We start from the raw sequence: 18,447 nt of genomic DNA on the forward strand, positions 1-18,447 counted from the left end.
TCTCAGAGCCTCAGTTTTCTCATCTGTGAAATGGGAATAATAATAGAATTTACTTCTGTTGTGTGACAGTTGTATTCCACAGTTACTATTATTACATAGTAATAATTTAGACAAATGGCATCTTTCTAAGCACACGGTACTGGTTTTTATGATCAGACTCTTTGCAGTGAAGATTTCCCAGGCAGCAAAAAAGGGAAGTATAACACGTTTTCTACTGACCGGTCCCACTTTGCTAGACCCTTCCTTCTCCTCCTTGCAATCAGGGCCTTTGTGATTGGGTCAAGAAAACGGCACCCAGGCTTCGAGGCTCCTGGGGCAGGATGGGGGTGACCTGACATGGATCATAGGCGCACATGGGGTTGGGGGGATTGGAGAGCCAATGTCAGCTTGATTCAGGGCCCAGCAGGCAGGTGCGGGGCCATCCCCATGCATGTGATTACTTCATTATGGAGCCTTTCATTGACTTGGCTGCACTGTGCTGATGAACTGAGACTGGGGACAAGAGCTCATAATTGAGGGAAATAAATTCCCATCACAGGCCTGGCTGCAGCCAGGAGTCAGCATCCCCCTCCTCTGTGTGTGTGATGGGGGTGGGGGTGCGTGCAGGTGTTCACGCCTTCCCTGCGTGCTTCTCCCCTTCTGTCCTCTTCAGAACCTCACGGGCTTTGGCTGTAGGCCCACTGAGCAGTCTCTTTGCAGACCTGCCTCTGTTTCCCCTGCGTGGAGCTGCTCTTCCAGTAGCAGGCCTCTTGCACTTGGACGTTAACCCTCTTTTCATGCTCTCCCCGGGACTGGAACCACTGAACCTCCATCAGTCCCGTCACACACCTGTTCTACCTCTCACTTAGTCATCACCCTTGTGCATTTGTTTGTTCACCTTCATCTCTGTGCTCTCCGTTAGATCTCTGTGAAGGCAGAGGAGGGCAGGCCCTGCTGCTGCCCTTCTTAATTGAAATCCCGTTTCATTCATCTGGGAGATGAGGCAGGGGAGGGGGTGGGGCAGAGTTTTCCCAGGCAGGTCCCCTTGCAGCCCGTCCGCCAGACACGAAGCCAGACCTGATACCAGCGCCATGAGTGTGCAGCAGCATCTCAAGGAGCAAATTCAGCAACCAGAGTCCTTTGCATTCCACTAAACCAAAAACCACACAACCAGCCACATGGTTTAACCACCACACACACACACAAATGTTGTACTGCGATGCATTTTCTCGAAACCAGGAAATGAGTGGCTCGGGTCACCAGAGCATCTGAAGTTGGTCATTACTAATCAGTTGTTTACAGCAAAGAGATTTGTTTTCTCTCCCCCAGTGTTTTCTAGGCCTTCAAAACATTTCCTGGAATCTTGACTGAAGTCCGTGTGTGCTGTGGGCTGGTGATACACATAATGGCTGGGCTGGGGAGGCAGGTTGCCTCAGTTACAAAGAAGCATGGGTGGAGTGAAGGCAGAGTAGAAAAGAAGTAGAGAGCCCTCACTTGACACCTTCTGACCTCAGCCGGTGGAGCTGAATGCTAGAGAGCCAGGACTGAAATTGCAGTCACTTTAGATTATTTGGAGCGAGGAGAGGCAGGGAAAAAAGGGTCTGTTGACTACAGGAAGCTGAATTCTTCCTCCACTGAAAAGCTTATTAGTGGAAGGGGAAAAAGCAATTACTTGGCTTTTGCTGGTTCTCTGCAGCAGGGACCAGGGGCTGCACCGGCCCCTTGGACCTCACCCTGATCTAGAAGCTCTCTGACGGGCTCTGCTCCCAGCCATTTGGGAGGAATCCTTTTGGGACAACCCCTTTCCAGAAAGAGCAAGAAGGGAGAGAGGGAGAAAGCAGGAACGAGAGAGCATACGTGTGTTTATGTGTGTAAGGATGAAAGAGCGAGGTGGGCGGGCTGCATTGCGCCAGAGCCATGGCTCGTTCTGTCTTTAAACGTGACGGTTTTATTTTGGGTACCACGTTGCCACTGGGCAGGAAGTTAACAGGATACCACTTGCCTAAATACACGGATATCTGGGTTCTTAGGAGATGGTTTTCGGTTTGTTGTGGTCTTGGCGAGCCCATTTTTATCCTTGCTATTATGTCTTTTTGTCTCAGAATGTCAAGAAAAACTAGGTCTTGCTCTGAGCAGCTGTACCACTTGCCTCAACGTCGGAGCTTTTCCATGGGACTTTGTTGGTTTCTTTGCCCGGCTGGCCACTGGAGCAGCATGTGACCACCTGTCCCCTTCATCCTCCTTTGGATTTCCTCGCCCTGGGGACATCCAGCCCCCCACCCCTCTCCAGGTCCTGGTCTCCTGGTCTACAGAATCAAAGTGCTTGTTGTCCGCTCCCCCAAATCCCTCAAAACAAAGGCCGGTCCCTCTGATGACTGAGTTTCTGCAAACAGCCAGTATCTCTCTCTCCTAAATCTGTTTGCTTGCGTGCTTCTCTTCCATACTTGTCACCAGAATTTTCCAGTAGGTGAGTCAATTCATAGACTCTCTTCAGACAGAAATTGACCTTTCCCCCACCTGCCATCGTAGATGCTGAATTTAAAGATGCAAACTTTTTTTTTTTTTTGGAAAGTTGCTCTTTGATGACTGTCTAAATCCTCTTATTCCCCCTCCTCTTCTTACTTTTTGTATTTAAAATTGTTGCTTGGTAAGTGAGAACTCATTCACTTTTTCTCTTCCTAATCATTGGGCAGTCTCATCTTCAAGATTGTATTGCCTTTTAACTAGTTTTTTCATTGCTTCTTACCTTCCTTGCCATCATTCTTGGCCTTACAAAGTGAAGCAAAACCATTGACTTGTTGCAGGCTTTACTTCCATATTCTGTCTCTGCCCAGGGTTCATATTCCCTTAGAAAGAGTTGTCTGCTTCTGGAAGTGTGGGGACAGTTCCGACGTAAGGTATTACCTGACAAGAGCTTCTAGTAATTTTTCCAGGTGCAGCATGTACACAGAACAGTGTAGACATCCAAAATTATTTCCATAAAGTATGACTGTGTGCTGTCAGTTTCTCCAGATCCCTTATTCCTAACTGTCCCAAGTACCAGTTACTTTCTGCTCAGATCCTTGATGGCCTTCTCATCTCATGGAGATGTTTTCTTTCTCTTTGGTTTCACGTATTGGTTGTTTTCAATTGTTCCCGCTATTAAAGAGTCTAGAATTTAAGTTCTTTTATTGAATCGTTTGTCTTGATGATTATGACTGCATTTTTGGGCTTTAAGATGCATTACACGGGGTGCCTGGGTGGCTCAGTCGTTTGAGTATCCGACTTCAGCTCAGGTCATGGTCTAGCGGTTCAGCCCTGCGTCGGGCTCTGTGCTGACAACTAAGAGCTTGGAGCCTGCTTCGGATTCTGTGTCTCCCTCTCTCTCTGCTCCTCCTCCGCTCATGCTCTGTCTCTCTCTGTCTCAAAAATAACAAATATAAACATTCAAAAAAAATTTTAAAGATACCATTACAGTGTTAACTTGGGGTGCGTAATGGACTGCATTCCCTTTCGGGGATACTAGCCTGTTCTTAGGTGGAAGACACCTCTCACAGGAGGGAAGGCTGAGTAGAGGGACCCAATCCTGAGACTGAGGGTAAAACACAGTTAGTAGCTCTGAAGATTTGGAGATGGGTTACCATAGCCAAAATCACCATGAAAGGGCTGGTGTGCTGCTGGTGGGGGTATTTTGTAATATCCAAAGTTTAAAAATGCAGAGGTTTTGTATTCAACCACTGGCATAACTTTGGAAGTTACTCAAAAAGAGGAGGAAGATCCAAGAATTTTCTTTCTCCCTTTGGGCACAGAAGAGCTGTGCAAGGTGCATGTTAAAAATGACAACTTAGCAGTCCCATCTGCTTTTTCTCATGTGGATGCAGGAAAGCTTTTGAACATAAACCCTTGGATTTTCTCTGTACCTCAGCTTCCTGCTTCACTTTCCTTGCAGTTTCCGAGGAAATGTTAGCTCAAACATGCTGCTGCTGCTGCCTGGTTGTTTCAGACTGAAGTGTGCTTGGGGACTTGATGGTTTTGGAGAATGGCCCAGTTTTTTACTTTCCAAGTGTAGACACATCCTTAAATGTCTCAGGTGTGACCGTAAATGCTTCTGGCAGAGGCAGGCCCTTCTCCACTTGTACCAGGCAATGTATGCGTGGTAGGCACCTAAAGACCCAGGCCTGGGCCATCTCCAGGGTTCATAAGTGTCCGTAGCATTAGACTCTGCAGCTGGCAGTGCCGTTAACACCTGCGGTGACCTTTGTGCACGTGCAGGTCTGTCCAAGGAAGAACAGGTTTAGCTGGTGCTTTCTTGGGTGCCGGGTTGCCTGAAGTTGGCCTGACGTCTGTTTCCTGCATTTGGTTTGGAAAGTGTCAGCCTTTGTTTGTGCTTTATTTTTATGAATCAGCTTGTTTTACCAGCTGTGCACATAAGTGGCTGATGATCATGCAAAGTGAAGTTCACTGACAGGCAGTCCATCACTCTCCTGTCCTCGGGTGGGAGCACACTACTATTTCTGCAAGCACCCTGTGCTTCACAGGGGCCAAGGCTGATTTCTCAATAGGCTGCAGGCCCTTTGGACACTGTGAGCATTAAGATTGAGGCCATCAACAGGCTGGGAATTCAGCCCCTCATTCGTTTTGGTCTGTGACTTAGACTCCTGGAGTCATGGCTTCGTATTGTCTTGATGGTGTGCTGTTTGTTTTGATGGCCAGGAACAAGATACTTACCTGTTTGTCTTTCAGTTTTCTTTTTTGCATATCTTCGCCCCAAATATTCCATCATTCCTTTGGGCACTGTCAAATCACATCTCCCCACTGTCGTAAACACCTTGGGCCTGTCCAGCCACCCTTCTGCCTTTCGTTTCCTTGCTGTCATTCCTGTACAGATAGCATCCTTCAGCGTTTGACATTCCCAGTACAAGAGCCATCCCACAAGGTCTCACTTATACCCATTAGGTTCTAATCACCATCATCTAATACCACTCCTGGTACATCCTGTTCGTTTCCCACACACCTTCATTTGTATATAGATGCTTAAGTACACTTACAAGCCTTCCTTGACGTTTTTTTCACTCATGTATTTCCAACATTTTCCAATTAAAAATAATTAGGAATTTGTTTTTTTCTGTCTTTCTTTCTTCTTCTTTTTTTTTTTTTTTTTTGCTTTAAGCATAAGATCTCTCCCTGACAAGCCAAGTGAGTTTCAACTCAGAAGGGTGGTTTCAGTCTTTTTAGTGGAAACTGTTAATTTTTTTTTTTTTTATTTACACTCTTTCTATCACTCATGTGTGTTTATCTATCCTGTCTTCTCCTCTCCAGCCATGGAAGCCTGGCAGTGTTTATTTCAAGCAGAGTGTTACTGAAAGACAGATGCTTGTAGGGACTGCTTATGTCTCACACCTGGAATGTTAAAAAGCTTTCAGGCAGATCTGTTTGGGTGAAAAATGTCCTTTTCTGTAGAGGAGGGGGACTAGGAGGGAAGTGGGACCTCCCCGCCTCATCCCATGTGAGGATGTTCCCACTTCTGACTGTACTTCCAGATGCCTTAGATGGTGCTTCCAAGTCCACAAGATAGTCTGTTCTGAGGAGCAAACCTCTGAGTCCCCTTCTTCCTCCATCAAAGCCTTCCTCTTTTTACTAACCTTGGCTTTTTTCACCTTTGCCCATCAAATAGTCTGTTGTTAAGACCCTGTGACTTACTCTGTCCCCTCCCCCCGCTCATTCTCAGTAGCATACTGAGTTAGACTCATTATTTTCCTCTACTACTTTGTTTTTAACAGAGGGGGAAATAAAACACCCTTCTTGGTTTCAAGAACCTTCTATTTTGCATGCCTCTTCTTTCCAGAACATTCCAGTTTGGTGTGAGGTTAAACTGTGCAAAATACTGTTTGAAAGAAGGGAGAAAAAGAGAAAGGAACTTGTCAAAATGCATTTGTTAGATCACGTTTTAAATGAAGTACAATTGAAGGTAGTTTTTGTCCAAAGAAAGGAAAAACCCCTGCAAATCCGCTGAGCTCCCAGAGAGCGCGCCTCCTTTGTCGTCGCCCTGACATTGAAGTGTAATTTTTCATGGTTATTTGGACTGGAAAATGGGGGGGGGGGGGGAGAAGGGGAGAGATGGGTCTGCGATTATTTCCCATAAATGACAACACAATCCCATCACGCTCCGCTACAAACATGCTCAGGGAATTTGCCCTTTTTTACATTTCATGTGTGGAAGCAAAGCGCCAGTCCTGGCCCTGGAGAAATCAGGGGAGCTAATCCCTGCTGAATTCAGTTTCCTCAGAGTTCTGGGACAGAGCTGGATTTCCCGTGGAGTGTGGATTCCGAAACCATTTCAGGGTTGGGTTTGTGTTTTACAAACTGGAACTCACATTTTTCAGTTATTAAAAAAAAAAGAAAGAAAGAAAAGAAAAGAAAAGAAAAGAAAAGAAAAGAAAAGAAAAGCAAGAAAGCAAACTCTTCCTGTGAATAGCCACCAGGCGAGTCAGCGGACATATTTAGTTCCGTTGTGCTCTGTCACCGCACATTGGCTTTTATCCTTTTCTGCGTTTCTGCAGGGGGCAGCCCAGGTGCTTTTGCTAAGAACACAGATAAATGGAACTTGTTGCAATCCTGGCTGTAGGCGGTTCCTCCCTTTTTCTCCTCCCTTGACCCCCACCCACCCCCTTAATTTTAGCGCGGTTTTGACAGACTGTTCCGATTGACCAAGTGGCCTCGCCCAGGAGAGGGAAAATGGCAGGACCTGTCCCTCGCCACACAACGGCAGCATTTTTCACTTTGTGCTCTGGCTTTCTGTGTGCCGTTTGCTTAGGAGAACAGCTCAAAGAGGGGAAATTTTCTCTGGGAGGCCTAAACCGGCCCTGGCAGCGATGGACCCATAAAACGTGCTCTCCTGTCAGTGCGCAAGGTGGAGGTGAAGTTAAGTAAGAAGCAAAGGGAGAGCCTCCCCCAGGCTTTCGTCCTTGTTGCGGCTGACCTTGCTCTACCCAGCAGGGGCTGCGCAGGGCTGCAGCATGCCCGGCCTCCCCAGCCTCCCTCCTGCCACACAATCCCCATTTTTCTTGTTTCTATAAACAGTGGCACGATCTTCAAATATACAAAAGCATAAATGGTCTCTATTCTCCAATTATTCATTTTAATAATACCCGGAGTTGCCTTCAGAGTGTTGATTCTTTTAGCCTGCTGCCAGAAGGCAGGGTCGTGGGGGTGGTGGCCAGGGAAACAGGGTCAAGGGTGGAGCAGTGAGGAGGCCGAGGTCCTCCAGCACTGGGTTTTCCTGCAGAGCTTCTCCCGAAGCCCCTCTTGAAAGGCTGGCCGGCCCCCCGCCACCTTCCAGGCTCTGTCCAGAAACTCCAGGCCCTGCGGCCCCAGGTGTATTTGGTAAGTGAACACCTAGTGGTCAAAAGAATTCTTGTGGGAAAATGATCACTTAAAGGATTTGTGCTCATCCCTGGGGGGAAAGGGAGTGTATCTCCAGTGGAGCGCGTCCTCCACTTCCTCTACTGCTCACATCCCCCTTTGTCTCAGGGGAGTGACGTCCACGTGTAGAAATGTCACCTTTAGAAGGCAGTTTTGTTTAAAACAACCGGCTAGCGCTTTGGCCACGTTATTTTTTAAAAAGGGACCAGGGTGGGCACATTCCCCGCAGAAGCACCAGGCTGTCCCCACCCCGATAGCTCTCCCCAGTTGGTAGAGAAGGGTCCTTGGTAGGATGGCCTGGCCTGGCTCGGAGCTTAGGGTGGTAAGCAAATGGATGATGCGAAGACAAGGGCCGCCAGGAGGGTGCTCTGTCCTTTACATCCTGTGCAAGGCAGGGACCTCAGGGAGGCCTGGGCAGGCAGGAGTGCGGGAGGCCTGTTTGCCCGTCGTCTGTGTGGGGAGCCTACTTTTCACCTTGGGCTCTGCTACTGCACTGGAGTTCTGATGTTGGCCGGAAAAGAAACGGAATCTTCTCTTGAGAAGGTGAATAAATGAATGCTCCAGCCTCGAAGCCCCTGGGGGCCTGCTGTACCCCCTCACCCTCATTCTTTGCCCCTTTAAGCTTTCCTGCCTGGACTGTGATGGGTTATATTTCAAAATGTTGCACTTGCCAGTGTCAGTATGGATTTCTGGACCCTTCATCTGGTGATTTGGTATTTCCCTCAGTATCCTGTTAAGATGTAGAAAATGGAATGGACACATTTTGCCTGCAATTAAAAGTAATACTCAGGTGATTACCCACAAAGAACTTTGAAGGAGGTTTTACGTTTCCTGTTCCATGTGTCCGCATGAAAACATGCAGTCACCTTTATCAATACGCTAAGTATAAGGTGTGTTAAGAGAACGATATGCATTTGTGGTAAGCAAAACCACCTTGATCTAAGGGGGGGAATGTTCTGGGGCTGCGGTATTTGTCAACCAGAAAACCTCATCACTCGAAGCTGTGTCTTGTGCAGTTTCCAGCCACACCGTCAGGGCTGGAAAGATACCATTGGAATAAAACCATGGAATAAATGAGGAAATACGTTTGGGAATGATGCAGAATGGATTGCTGCATCCTGTATCTGGGTGTTCTGTGGATTTGGGAATAAGCCTGGGGCACATGGAGAATCACCTGCTGGTAGGCCCCGTGGTCACCATTCAGTGAGATCCCACTCACCAAAATGGCACAGAGGGAGAACGGCATAGTTAGGAACGTTGCTGCCATTTACCTCTTCTTCCTTGGCTTTGAGAGGCAAGACAAGACTAGGGGTGAAGAGCTGGGAGCAGCACGGTTGGATGTCCGTCAGCATTGTCAATCACATCCTGTTACAAGTTACTGTTTTAGCAGAATTTTAACATGCTAGATCTTATTAGAAACAAGTGGTGTAGACCTTAGCAGTCCTCTTTTACATAGTGGCATTTGATTTGACCTGTGTTTGCAAAAGAAAGCATGCATGTTCTGTAGAGTATATACAGCCAGTAGAGGTTTCTTGTGGATAACAAAAGGCCAAGAGGATTGGGTACGCTGGAGGGTTCTGCCCTTGTTTTCCAATTGTACCAACCAACCTTGCAAAAAGACAGCAGATTGGCCACAGTGTCCTACGCCGAGTCAATGGCCACAGGGTCCAGCACCTGCACACGAGTTACAGAAATAAGAAGACAAGACACAGTCATGGAGTCCCTCCTGCTCTCCGCCAAGAGAGATCCCAGCCTAAGTGGCTGCCACCTTCCGTGGTACTCCTGCTGGCCCTCATGTTGCAGGCCTTGCTTGCTTCGCGGTTGTCCTTGGTTAATTAGGTTGAAAGTGGAGAAAGGAAAAGCTTTAACCCTATCTTCAAAGTAGGCAGATTGGTTATTTTGTTTTTCAAAGAAGAGGTCCTATATACAATTAAAACTTGTTTCTGGTAAACCTCATTCCAGGAAAGATGAGCTTTTAACAAAAGGCTTTTGACAGCTGCAGGCTATTTCATTTTTTTTAATGCCGAATGAAAAATCAATACATTTTTCTGGGTTATACATATTCAGAACAGGCCTGATATTTCCATTATAATGGAAAGTGGGTGTCTGTGCACATCTCGCCTGTCAGAGCTGCACCACCGCATTTTCCAAGCCACTGCTAAATATTTCAAACCTGATTTGATTGTGGTTCATGACAGCTAATGTTTCTCAGCTCTTGAGCCTGCCGACAGGCAAATGCACTTTATTTCACCCCCACCCTCAAATATGGCTCACCCCAAAGAAAAAGGAAAGAACAGTTTCATTCTTCAGGGATCCCAGATTGTTGTATTATTTAAGTAACGTGATCGCCTGAAAGCCTTGGGTACAGACACCCTGATTCTTAGGAGAATTTCCAAAATTCTGTCACAGTGAGGCACTATTGGGAGCTTTGTCAGGTTTGGGGGAAGGTTTGAATTGTTCTACATTATCCTGTTAAGAGTTAGGAACAGAGGGACTAGTCTTAGCCATTGATTGACTCCCCTTCCTTCAAGTCTGTAAGCAATTGGTAAAAAACACCCAGTGGACACAGCTCCCGGCCCCAGTTATTTGGTGAACGGTATTGGTTTTGGGGGCGACTGGCAAGTTTTCTCGGGTATCACATTTGGGAAGTGCATGCGGCCGGGGTGAGTGCAGACTGTATGATGATGCCACCTCTGTGCTTGCTTCTGCCCGGTGCTCCTTTCACATACCCGTTTCCAGGTTGTTCATAAAATTGTTGCAAATCTCCACGGGGCTGCCACTTGGCACGCACACCTCCTCTGGGAGCAGGTTTCACCCTAAGCCGGGGAATCTCGCAGTCACCTTCGCCAACATGATACGTAGAAGGTGTGTTAAGACAACCGTTCGCATTTGTGGTAAGCAAAACCACCCTGACTGAAGGGGAACTTTCTGGAGCTGCAGTATCATCGCCTCAAAAACCTTAGCTGCCCCCAAGAACCCTTCCCTCTTAGAATATATGTAGCTGCTGAAATTCTTACACCTGAGGGCTCTGTCCTTAGCCAGGAGACATGAATGAGCAGGGCTGGGTTTGGCCCGAGTGCTAGTAAGTGCTGTCTGGGAGAAGCCATTGTCAAAAGGAGGTAGTGATGGAAATAGATTTTTTTTTAAAGACCTTCAGCCGATGGAGGCTGAAGTTTTATGTGGAGTTTGAAGGCAGAAGAGATACCAGGAAGACTTCGCAGTTACTCAAGATTTGCTGTGTTTTCCTAGCCGTTTAACATGAAAATACATTCACATAGGAGGGGTGCCTCGGTTTGAGGGCCACTGTGGGGTGTATCCATCCAAGTCGCCTTCTGCTGTAGCGGGTTTAGAAGCACCTTCTCTGAAGTCTTCTGAAAAGCAGACGTTCTGTCTGGGTTGCGCTGGGCCTGCTGCCCCCTGGCAGGAATGGGGGTGGGGGGGCGCAGGGAGCAGAGATGACCTCCTCACCCAGGTCCTGGCTCTGCCCTTGAAAAAACATTCCTGGGGTGTTCTGCTTGGTTCTGAAATACCGCTAGACTCTTGGAGAATAGATGGTTTTGATTTGTCTGTTGCAGCCTTAAACATGGCAAAGTGGCTGCTGGGTATCTTAGGGAAGGGCAGCAACTTCGTCATCGGAGGGAAAGACAGGATTTTCCAGATAAAACCAGATCGTCGGCCCTTCAGTTCTTCACTTGTTCCCACCATCTGTCAGTAGCTGGTATTATATATATATTTAAAACATCGACGCCTGTAATGACCCCGGCCCTTTGCCACTGAGCTCACGGGTGGAAAATGCAATCTGTGATCTGTGAGAAACTGCCACCCCCTGCCCCCAACCCCGTGCTCCGTCAATGCGTGGGTGTCAAATACACATTCCTAAAGGGAATACAGGCTGGATAACCAGTGCCAGCAGCGCGGAGTGTGGATACAGCTCTCTGTTAAAACGCTGGATGCCATCGTGCCCCTGGTCCCCATTTGGTTCCAGTGCAGGGGGACGAGGTGAGGCCTGGGTCTTAGTGAGTGGGCTTTCTTTAGGCTTTCGTAACCAATCAAACAGACCATGCCTGCAAAGCATTGTGGGTCTGAGCTGTCCAGACAAATTCGTACTTTGTATCTCTGTTTTTTAATCATTTTTCTGGCTTTATTGGTATTCAGAGCTCACAGTTTTCTGGTTACTGTCAGCCTGGGCTTTCATCCATTTTAAAGAGCTATTTTTCCTCTTGCTGTTGATGATGATGGTATAAAGACAGATGGTGTAACTGCTTATGAATGTCCTATTTTATTTCCCCAGGACCAGACAGTTCACTTGAAGACGTATATTATTTCCACATGCTCAGGTTGGGCGGCCCAGACGGTGTCTGCTTCCTGCAGCTAGCTGCCCTTGCTGGCCTCGCCATGCAGAGGGCGACACCTGTAGGTCATAGGTGGAACTGCAGTGAAGTGCCTGCTCAGCTGAATGGGACCTGGTTTTCCACTGGGGGTGACACTGGTCCTCTTGCAAAGGAAGCTGTTTCCTAATAACTTCTTCTTCAAGGAGTTTCTTAATCATTTCTTCTTCCACCAAGCATATAACAGCCTGTTAGTGAATGAGTGACAAATGATAGTAGGAGCTGAAAAAGCAGAGGATTTGATTTTTAAATCTTAAAAAAAAAAAGGTGGAGGGAGGGAAAGAGAAACAAAATAAGTTCCTGAATTAACCTCTGCCCTCTAGCTTCCCAGTGGAATTTAGCTGCCTTCGCTTTTCTCCTTGTAGTAGGGTAGGGAGGGAAGAAAGCAAAGAACCGAGGCTTAGAGAATGAGGGCTCCAGGAGTATTCACAAAGCACTGTACGGTTTCCTTGTTCAGTGCATCAACGATGTGCTTATTCTTCACACCCTCTGTCTTCTGAATAAGATGTGTTTGGAGAGGCTAAAGAAGTGGGGTCAGTGCCAGAGTGACCGTGAGTTCTTAACTCTCTGCTTGGATGGCTGCAGCACACATGATGGTGAGGAGAAGGGTGCTGGCCTTTGGAGGTGCCTCCCAGTGGGCAAATTCGTTCCTTCTTCTGTAGAGAAGCACTTCAGGCACTGTTCACCACATCAGGGTTTTGTCTCTTTGCTAGATGTCAGATTGTCTACATCAAAGGTGAAGTGTGTGTGTGATGGAGAGGAGGGGCCATTCAGCCATCTCTTCATAATCAAATTTGATTAATGTCTACATTACTAGACATAGTTTGTATCACAGCATGTACTGGGACAAATGAGTATATTTTAAGAACCTTAGCTCCTTTGGGTAGACCCAATTTAAGATTGATTGACTGAATTCTAGTATCACCATTCAAAGATGAATTTTATAATCACAGTGTTGAACAGTTTTATCAAAAGTGTAAAAAAGTGCATTGGACATTCTGCCCGGACACAATGCATCTATCATACTGTGTAATTTACGTGTTATTCTCTAATAATGCTTGTATGTAAATTTTTTTCTCTCCTACACGATGTACAGTATTAATATGGCACTGTATATCAGATTGACTTCAAACCATGGTTGCTTGATTTTTCTCTGTTTGAACTAAGAGTGGGTATGGGGAGACTTGATGTTACCTTGCCTATGCAGTATGACCAAAGGAGACATGGAAATTACATAAGGAGGCCTATTATTTGCAGATGAAAATAAGCACTATCTTATTTCATTTGTGTTCCTCATGACTGCCTCATAAATGCCCTTTTGGTGGTAATGAAGAAATAATGTTCCCTGACTCCTCATTCAGTTTTCCATTCCTCGGACTTCCATTGTCTTTTTGGGAAGAATTAGGAAAATCTGACTCTAAACAGATACTTTCTTCCTCGAGTGCTTTATAAAGCTTCTGGGGTCAATTTACTTTTAATTCCTTTTACTTCCTTTGTGTGATGAAATTTAGAAGCTATTTTCTGGAGGTTTGGGGAAGGTAACACCTTGAAACATTGAAAAGCAGGGTCATGGCTCCAGGGACCTAGGGTGACATTGGTCTGAGCCCCAAATCCAGTACCTAGTCCCTGTGCACCCAGTCTAGTGCCAACCCCAGTGATTAATGTGGGCAACCAGGTTCTCATGTTTCTATACCTAGGAAGGTGTGCTCTTCAAAATCTGCTAATAATTTTGTCGTTCACCCACCTCCGTTTGCTTTGCCTGCCTTATTCATTCATTTAGCCTATTCTTTTTTTCTTTTTTCTTTTTAAGTAATGTCTACACCCAACATGGGCTCGAACTCACCACCTCGAGATCCAGCTGCTCCACAGAGGGAGCCAGTCATGTGTCCCTTGTTTAATCCATTCTTAATGAATGTTTTGGATAATGATCCTGAGGGCCAGGAAAGTAAGAGAGAAATGTCTCGCTTCCTTTGCCTCAGCATTTAGAATATCTCTCTTCTTCCTCCCGACTTGAGTAACCTTGTGTTTGAAATGACCATTCTTCTGTCTCTATCAAAGCATTGTGTGTTGAGCTGGAGAGAATTTCCATGGCTAGTTTTAAACCATTGGTGGGTAAAGAATGGACTGACTTCAAAAGGAAAATAATGATTCTGTTACAATTTTTCCCCCTTTCTCTACGAATCTAGCACCTTGCCACTGATGCCTGGCACACCTACAGATGTTGTTTGTTTTCTAGAAGTCTTCACATTAACAAAATCCTCTCAGTGATATTCTGTGACTCTTGAGACTATGAGTGACTTAAAAAAAAATCCTCCTGCCGTGGTCTGGCCCGTGCACCGTGAGGCCTCTGAAGGGTCAGTGGTAGGGTCTAGTCTAGTTCAAATCCATAATGCACTGGGGTTGGAGCCAAGCAAGAGCTACCATGTGGTTCCTGTTTTGCATTTTCGGGTGGAAAAGACACATGCAACTTAAGGCATTTAGATGGAGTTATTTCTTCAACAGGATTGAGAGTAGTACCTAATGTCCCCATGTCTAGAGCGAGTCATTCTCATGCCAGTGAGTAGGAAAGGGAAGGCCCCACTTGCTTCCCTAGACCTCAGCACATCCGGAGGGCAGTCAGCCTCTTGAGGGCCATACGGAGAGAGGAGGCACAGTCGTTGGCCTCTGTGTGCTGTGCTTGGTGATTCTTTGGAGTAGGAGCCAAGAATCCTTCATCATCTGTCTACTTTTAATCCTTGACATTTTGCTTTTCTTCTGTTTCAGAAGAAGCCATTGAAGATGTTGAAGGGCCCAGTGAAGCGCCTGCTGACCCAGAGGAGCTTGCTAAAGACCAGGAGAGTGGAGGCGAGAAAGACCAGAGCAAGTGGACAGGTAGCATGTGCGCTGCCCTCAGGGCCCTGACATCTGTCTCTCCTGGAAGAGGGGGCCGACGGGTCAGGGAGCAGATGCATCCTTAATGTGTCCAGAAAAACTGTGTTGGCTCTGTGCAGCGAGAGAAGGATTTGGGTTTTGCTTTTTTGAATGGTCAGCATCATTCTCCTTCTGTCTGGTTGTATTGAAGAATTTTTAAAGCTTTTTCTTTAAATGGCCCAAGAGCCAGCTTGTTTATTGAGCATCCAGGTGTCTGGCTCTGTGCCAGGGGCTTCTGTGTTTTTGAGGTCACATTTCTCCAGTGTTGCTTTGTCCTCGATGTGACTCTTCCTCCATGGAAGGTCCAGTCCCCTAGTCCTTCTGCCCCTAGGCCCAGTGGAAGGCTTTGTCCTGCAGACCTTGACTGGGATCACTCCCAAAACTCTGAGGGGTCAGCAGTGAAGGGTGGGCTCCATCTTGCATTCAGGGGCCTGGATGGGCTCTGCACATTTTGTGTCCTACCTTGTCCCCAGGGCCAGCGCCCACCCCCTGAAATGCACCCAGAGTGGGGCAGGCAGTGAAGCCAGGCAGAAGGACGTGTTACCAAAAGCAGAAGAAGTTGAAGTCAGGAAAGGAAGTGCTATTTCTGGAAAACTTGATGTTGTGAGAAGGGGAACAGGCATCTCTCGTGATGATGGGGTTGCTGTATTGGAGGAAAGAAGAGCGGAGACTGAGAAGAAAAGCTTGGGTGTTTTGAGAAGTAGCAAAGTTGTTTCTGAGAAGACTTCTCAGGACAGATAAGTCTCCCAGAAACCACCACAGTTATTAGAGGAAATGATATGACAGGGAACAGAAATTATTTTATTTGGTCAACCTAATTCTTAAGGCCTTTTGTTATTAATATTGTAATACTTTGTATTTTTTCGAGAAAATATTTACCTTCTGGAATCTGTATTGGTTGGGCCTTTGTTACTTTTCCAGGCACGGCTGTTCTTAAATCATGTTCAGTGTTGGCCTTCACTATTTAAACAAGATACAGAATCTTGGAGAGAGGCCAGGGAGAGCCATGAAAATGACTGAAAGCTGAGAAATATTGCCTCTGAAAAGAGGCTGAAGAAATTGGGGCTATTCAGTCTGTAAAAGAGAAATTTGAGAGGCAGCTTAACAGCTTCCAAATTTGAGGAGGGAGGGGGCGGAATAGGCGATGTGCCTCTACAGTGTTTCCTGGGGCACAGCAACAGGACCCAGCAGAGTGGGTGAACGGGCACGCTGGGTGGACTTCAGTGTCCATCCTGCTCATCGTCCCCTTTCGAGCCGGACTCTGTGGCGGCCAGGGGCCTGCGCTCCAGAGGCGCTGAGGGAGGGTGCCCAGCACCCTGGGAAGAGTTGCAAGGGCAGACGGGGAGGCAGGGCACGGATGTCTGTTCTCCAGGGCCTCGACTGCAGAGGATTGTCCGGTGTTGCTTTGCACAGACCAAGATCCCAGTTTCTGCTGCGCTGTTCAGGCGAGATGTACACGGACTTTGCAGACAGCAGTTAAACGTACCTGCTCAGAGGTGAACCGGGGAAGAGGATTTCACACGCACGGTTGGAAGGCCCAGTCACCTTCCACACCATCTGTCCTTCGTTCTCACAATTTGGGTCCCTGGCTTCTAATCCTGGCTCTGCCACTTACTAGTTATGTGACCTTAACCTTTCTGTGCCTCAGTTTCCTCGCGTGAGATGGAGATTAAAAATAGTGCCTACTTTCCCTAGGATCTCTGTGAGGATTGTTTGAATATGGGAATCTTAGAACACTACCTGGAAAGCAGGAAGCTTTAGATTAGGCAGGTTGTTGTTGTTGTTGTTGTTGTTGTTGTTGTTTTAATAATTTAGATAAATAAGATGAGGAAAGCTAGTACAGTTTTTCTTCAGGTCCTTTCATGTGAATGTGAAACTCTTGCCAGGAAGCATGTGGCTGCTAGGAATTTTGAGAAGCTGAGGGGGAACAACATATGAGAACTTAGGAGGATTGTGCAGACAATATTTGGTGTGTGTTTCCTGCATTCTGTGTGCTACGGACACAGTAAACAACAAAAAGTAACTGCCACGTGCAGGATTCCTGCTGTGCGCCAGGCTGTCCCAAACACTTGGTCTGGGCTTCTCTAATTCTTACGCTGGTTTAAGGCAAGTGTTGTTCAATTAAATGACATTCAGAGTGTTTATAAATTTAGTGGGTGTGTGTCTACACCAAGCTAGTGGACCCGCTAGGCAATGAGGAGCACCGTAAAACTGAACGTGCTTTTTTAAAAAAAATTTTTTTAATGTTTGTTTATTTTTGAGAGAGAGACAGGATCTGAAGCAGGATCCAGGCTCCAAGCTGTCAGCACAGAGCCCGACACAGGGCTCAAACTCATGTGAAGTGTGAGATCACAACCTGAGTCGAAGTCAGACATTTAACTGACTGAGCCACCCAGGTGCCCCAAAAATGAACATCTTTAATAAGGCCTCACTTTCTCATTCATTCATTCACTCGTTCATTCATTCATTCATTCATTCATTCAAGCAGCAGGCTGTGCTTTTTCTCCAAAAGCCAGAGAGGAGAGAGGCAGAGGGAGGGAACGGATGAGTAACTCAGAGGTACACCTTACGAGTTGCAGTAGTAGTAAAGAGGGAAGCGAAAATTCTTCCCTGACTCCTGCAAATGATCCTCTTTTGACCCGAAACATAATTTTGTCTATGTTGTCTGAGTGTGTAATGACAGGCTTTATTAAGGTACTTGAGCCGATTTGATCTTGGAATCAATACAGGTGCCAGCAACCTCTTCTTAGCTTTCTTTGGGATCCTTACTGTTTTATAAAAAAAAAAAAAAAAAAAAAAATCTGCGTTTGTTCCATTTATTCCCCAAATTGAGCTGTTCCTATCTGATTAAATGTGATGGGGAGTGCTTCCTCCCAGCAAATAAATAAATAGTGATTTCACAATTTGTACTGTTGATTAGTGGCCGCTCACGGTGCAGATTAATAATATTTCAAATGAGCCTGGATAATTGGCATTTTCTCAGCTATTGATTATGTAGTTTGGGGTTTGTGCAGGAATGGATAATCTTTACTAAAAATTTTTAGTCATTTATTTTTATGGTGGACTAGGACTCCAGATTTCCTTTTTGGTGTCCGCCGGTCACCCTCTTTGGGTTTCTATTACTTAGATGTCAGGTCTTTTACCTCAGTTGGCAACGAAGCAAGCAAGATAGTGACTTGAATCATTGTAGCGTCAATCCCACGGTCAGTGGCTGGGTCCCTTCCCTGTGCAGGACCCCGAGCAGAATGCCACCGATCGCAAGTTCCATGAGATGACAGGTCTTGCTTTCAGGGGACATAGTCCTGAACAGCCAGGGCTTTTAGGAACAGCCATAGTCATCAGAACAGTGTTCCCGTAGATCAGTGCTGTCCCTTGGAACTTCCTGGGCTGATAAAAATGTTCAGTGTCTACACTGTACAATGCAAAAGTCACTAGCCACTGTGGCTGTTAAGCACTTGCATTGTGGCTAGTGCCCGTGAGGAACCAAATTTTAAATTGTGTTTAATTGTAATGAATCGAAATGTGGCTCTTTAAATATGGACGTGCAGCCACAGAAACTCAAAAGGAGTTAAAACTTACCCTGAAAGTACACATCACAGGCACACTGAGCTTTTAAGTGTGTGCCAGGCACTGTTCTGGTGTGTCACAACTATCCTTTCCAGCACGCATGCCGGGAGTGATGCACAAGTGCTGCTGATGTCTGCAGCCCTTCAGTTAGCCAGGTGGGGCGGGGGCTCCTGAGGCCAGGGTCAGTGGCAGCTTCATCTGT

General features: G+C 46.5%; 1 protein-coding gene across 5 annotated transcripts in view; it reads left to right on the plus strand.

Moving 5' to 3' along the window:
* The window catches only part of ZFHX3 (zinc finger homeobox 3), a 250,120-nt gene that overhangs the window by 188,858 nt on the left and 42,815 nt on the right, over positions 1–18,447 (plus strand). For 4 of the 5 annotated variants that reach the window (XR_008423547.1, XM_053906608.1, XM_053906606.1 and 1 more), the window contains one exon: positions 14,532–14,639. Coding sequence is in view for 4 of the 5 variants with exons in the window: in XM_053906608.1 (XP_053762583.1) it covers positions 14,532–14,639 (108 nt within the window). In the remaining variant the exon portion in view is untranslated. The remainder of the gene's footprint in view (positions 1–14,531; positions 14,640–18,447) is intronic. The other variant, XM_053906607.1, reaches the window with a different exon arrangement.

The sequence above is a fragment of the Panthera pardus genome, unplaced genomic scaffold, assembly GCF_024362965.1.
Source record: "Panthera pardus isolate Hobbes unplaced genomic scaffold, ASM2436296v1 HiC_scaffold_19, whole genome shotgun sequence".
Lineage (NCBI taxonomy): Eukaryota > Metazoa > Chordata > Mammalia > Carnivora > Felidae > Panthera > Panthera pardus.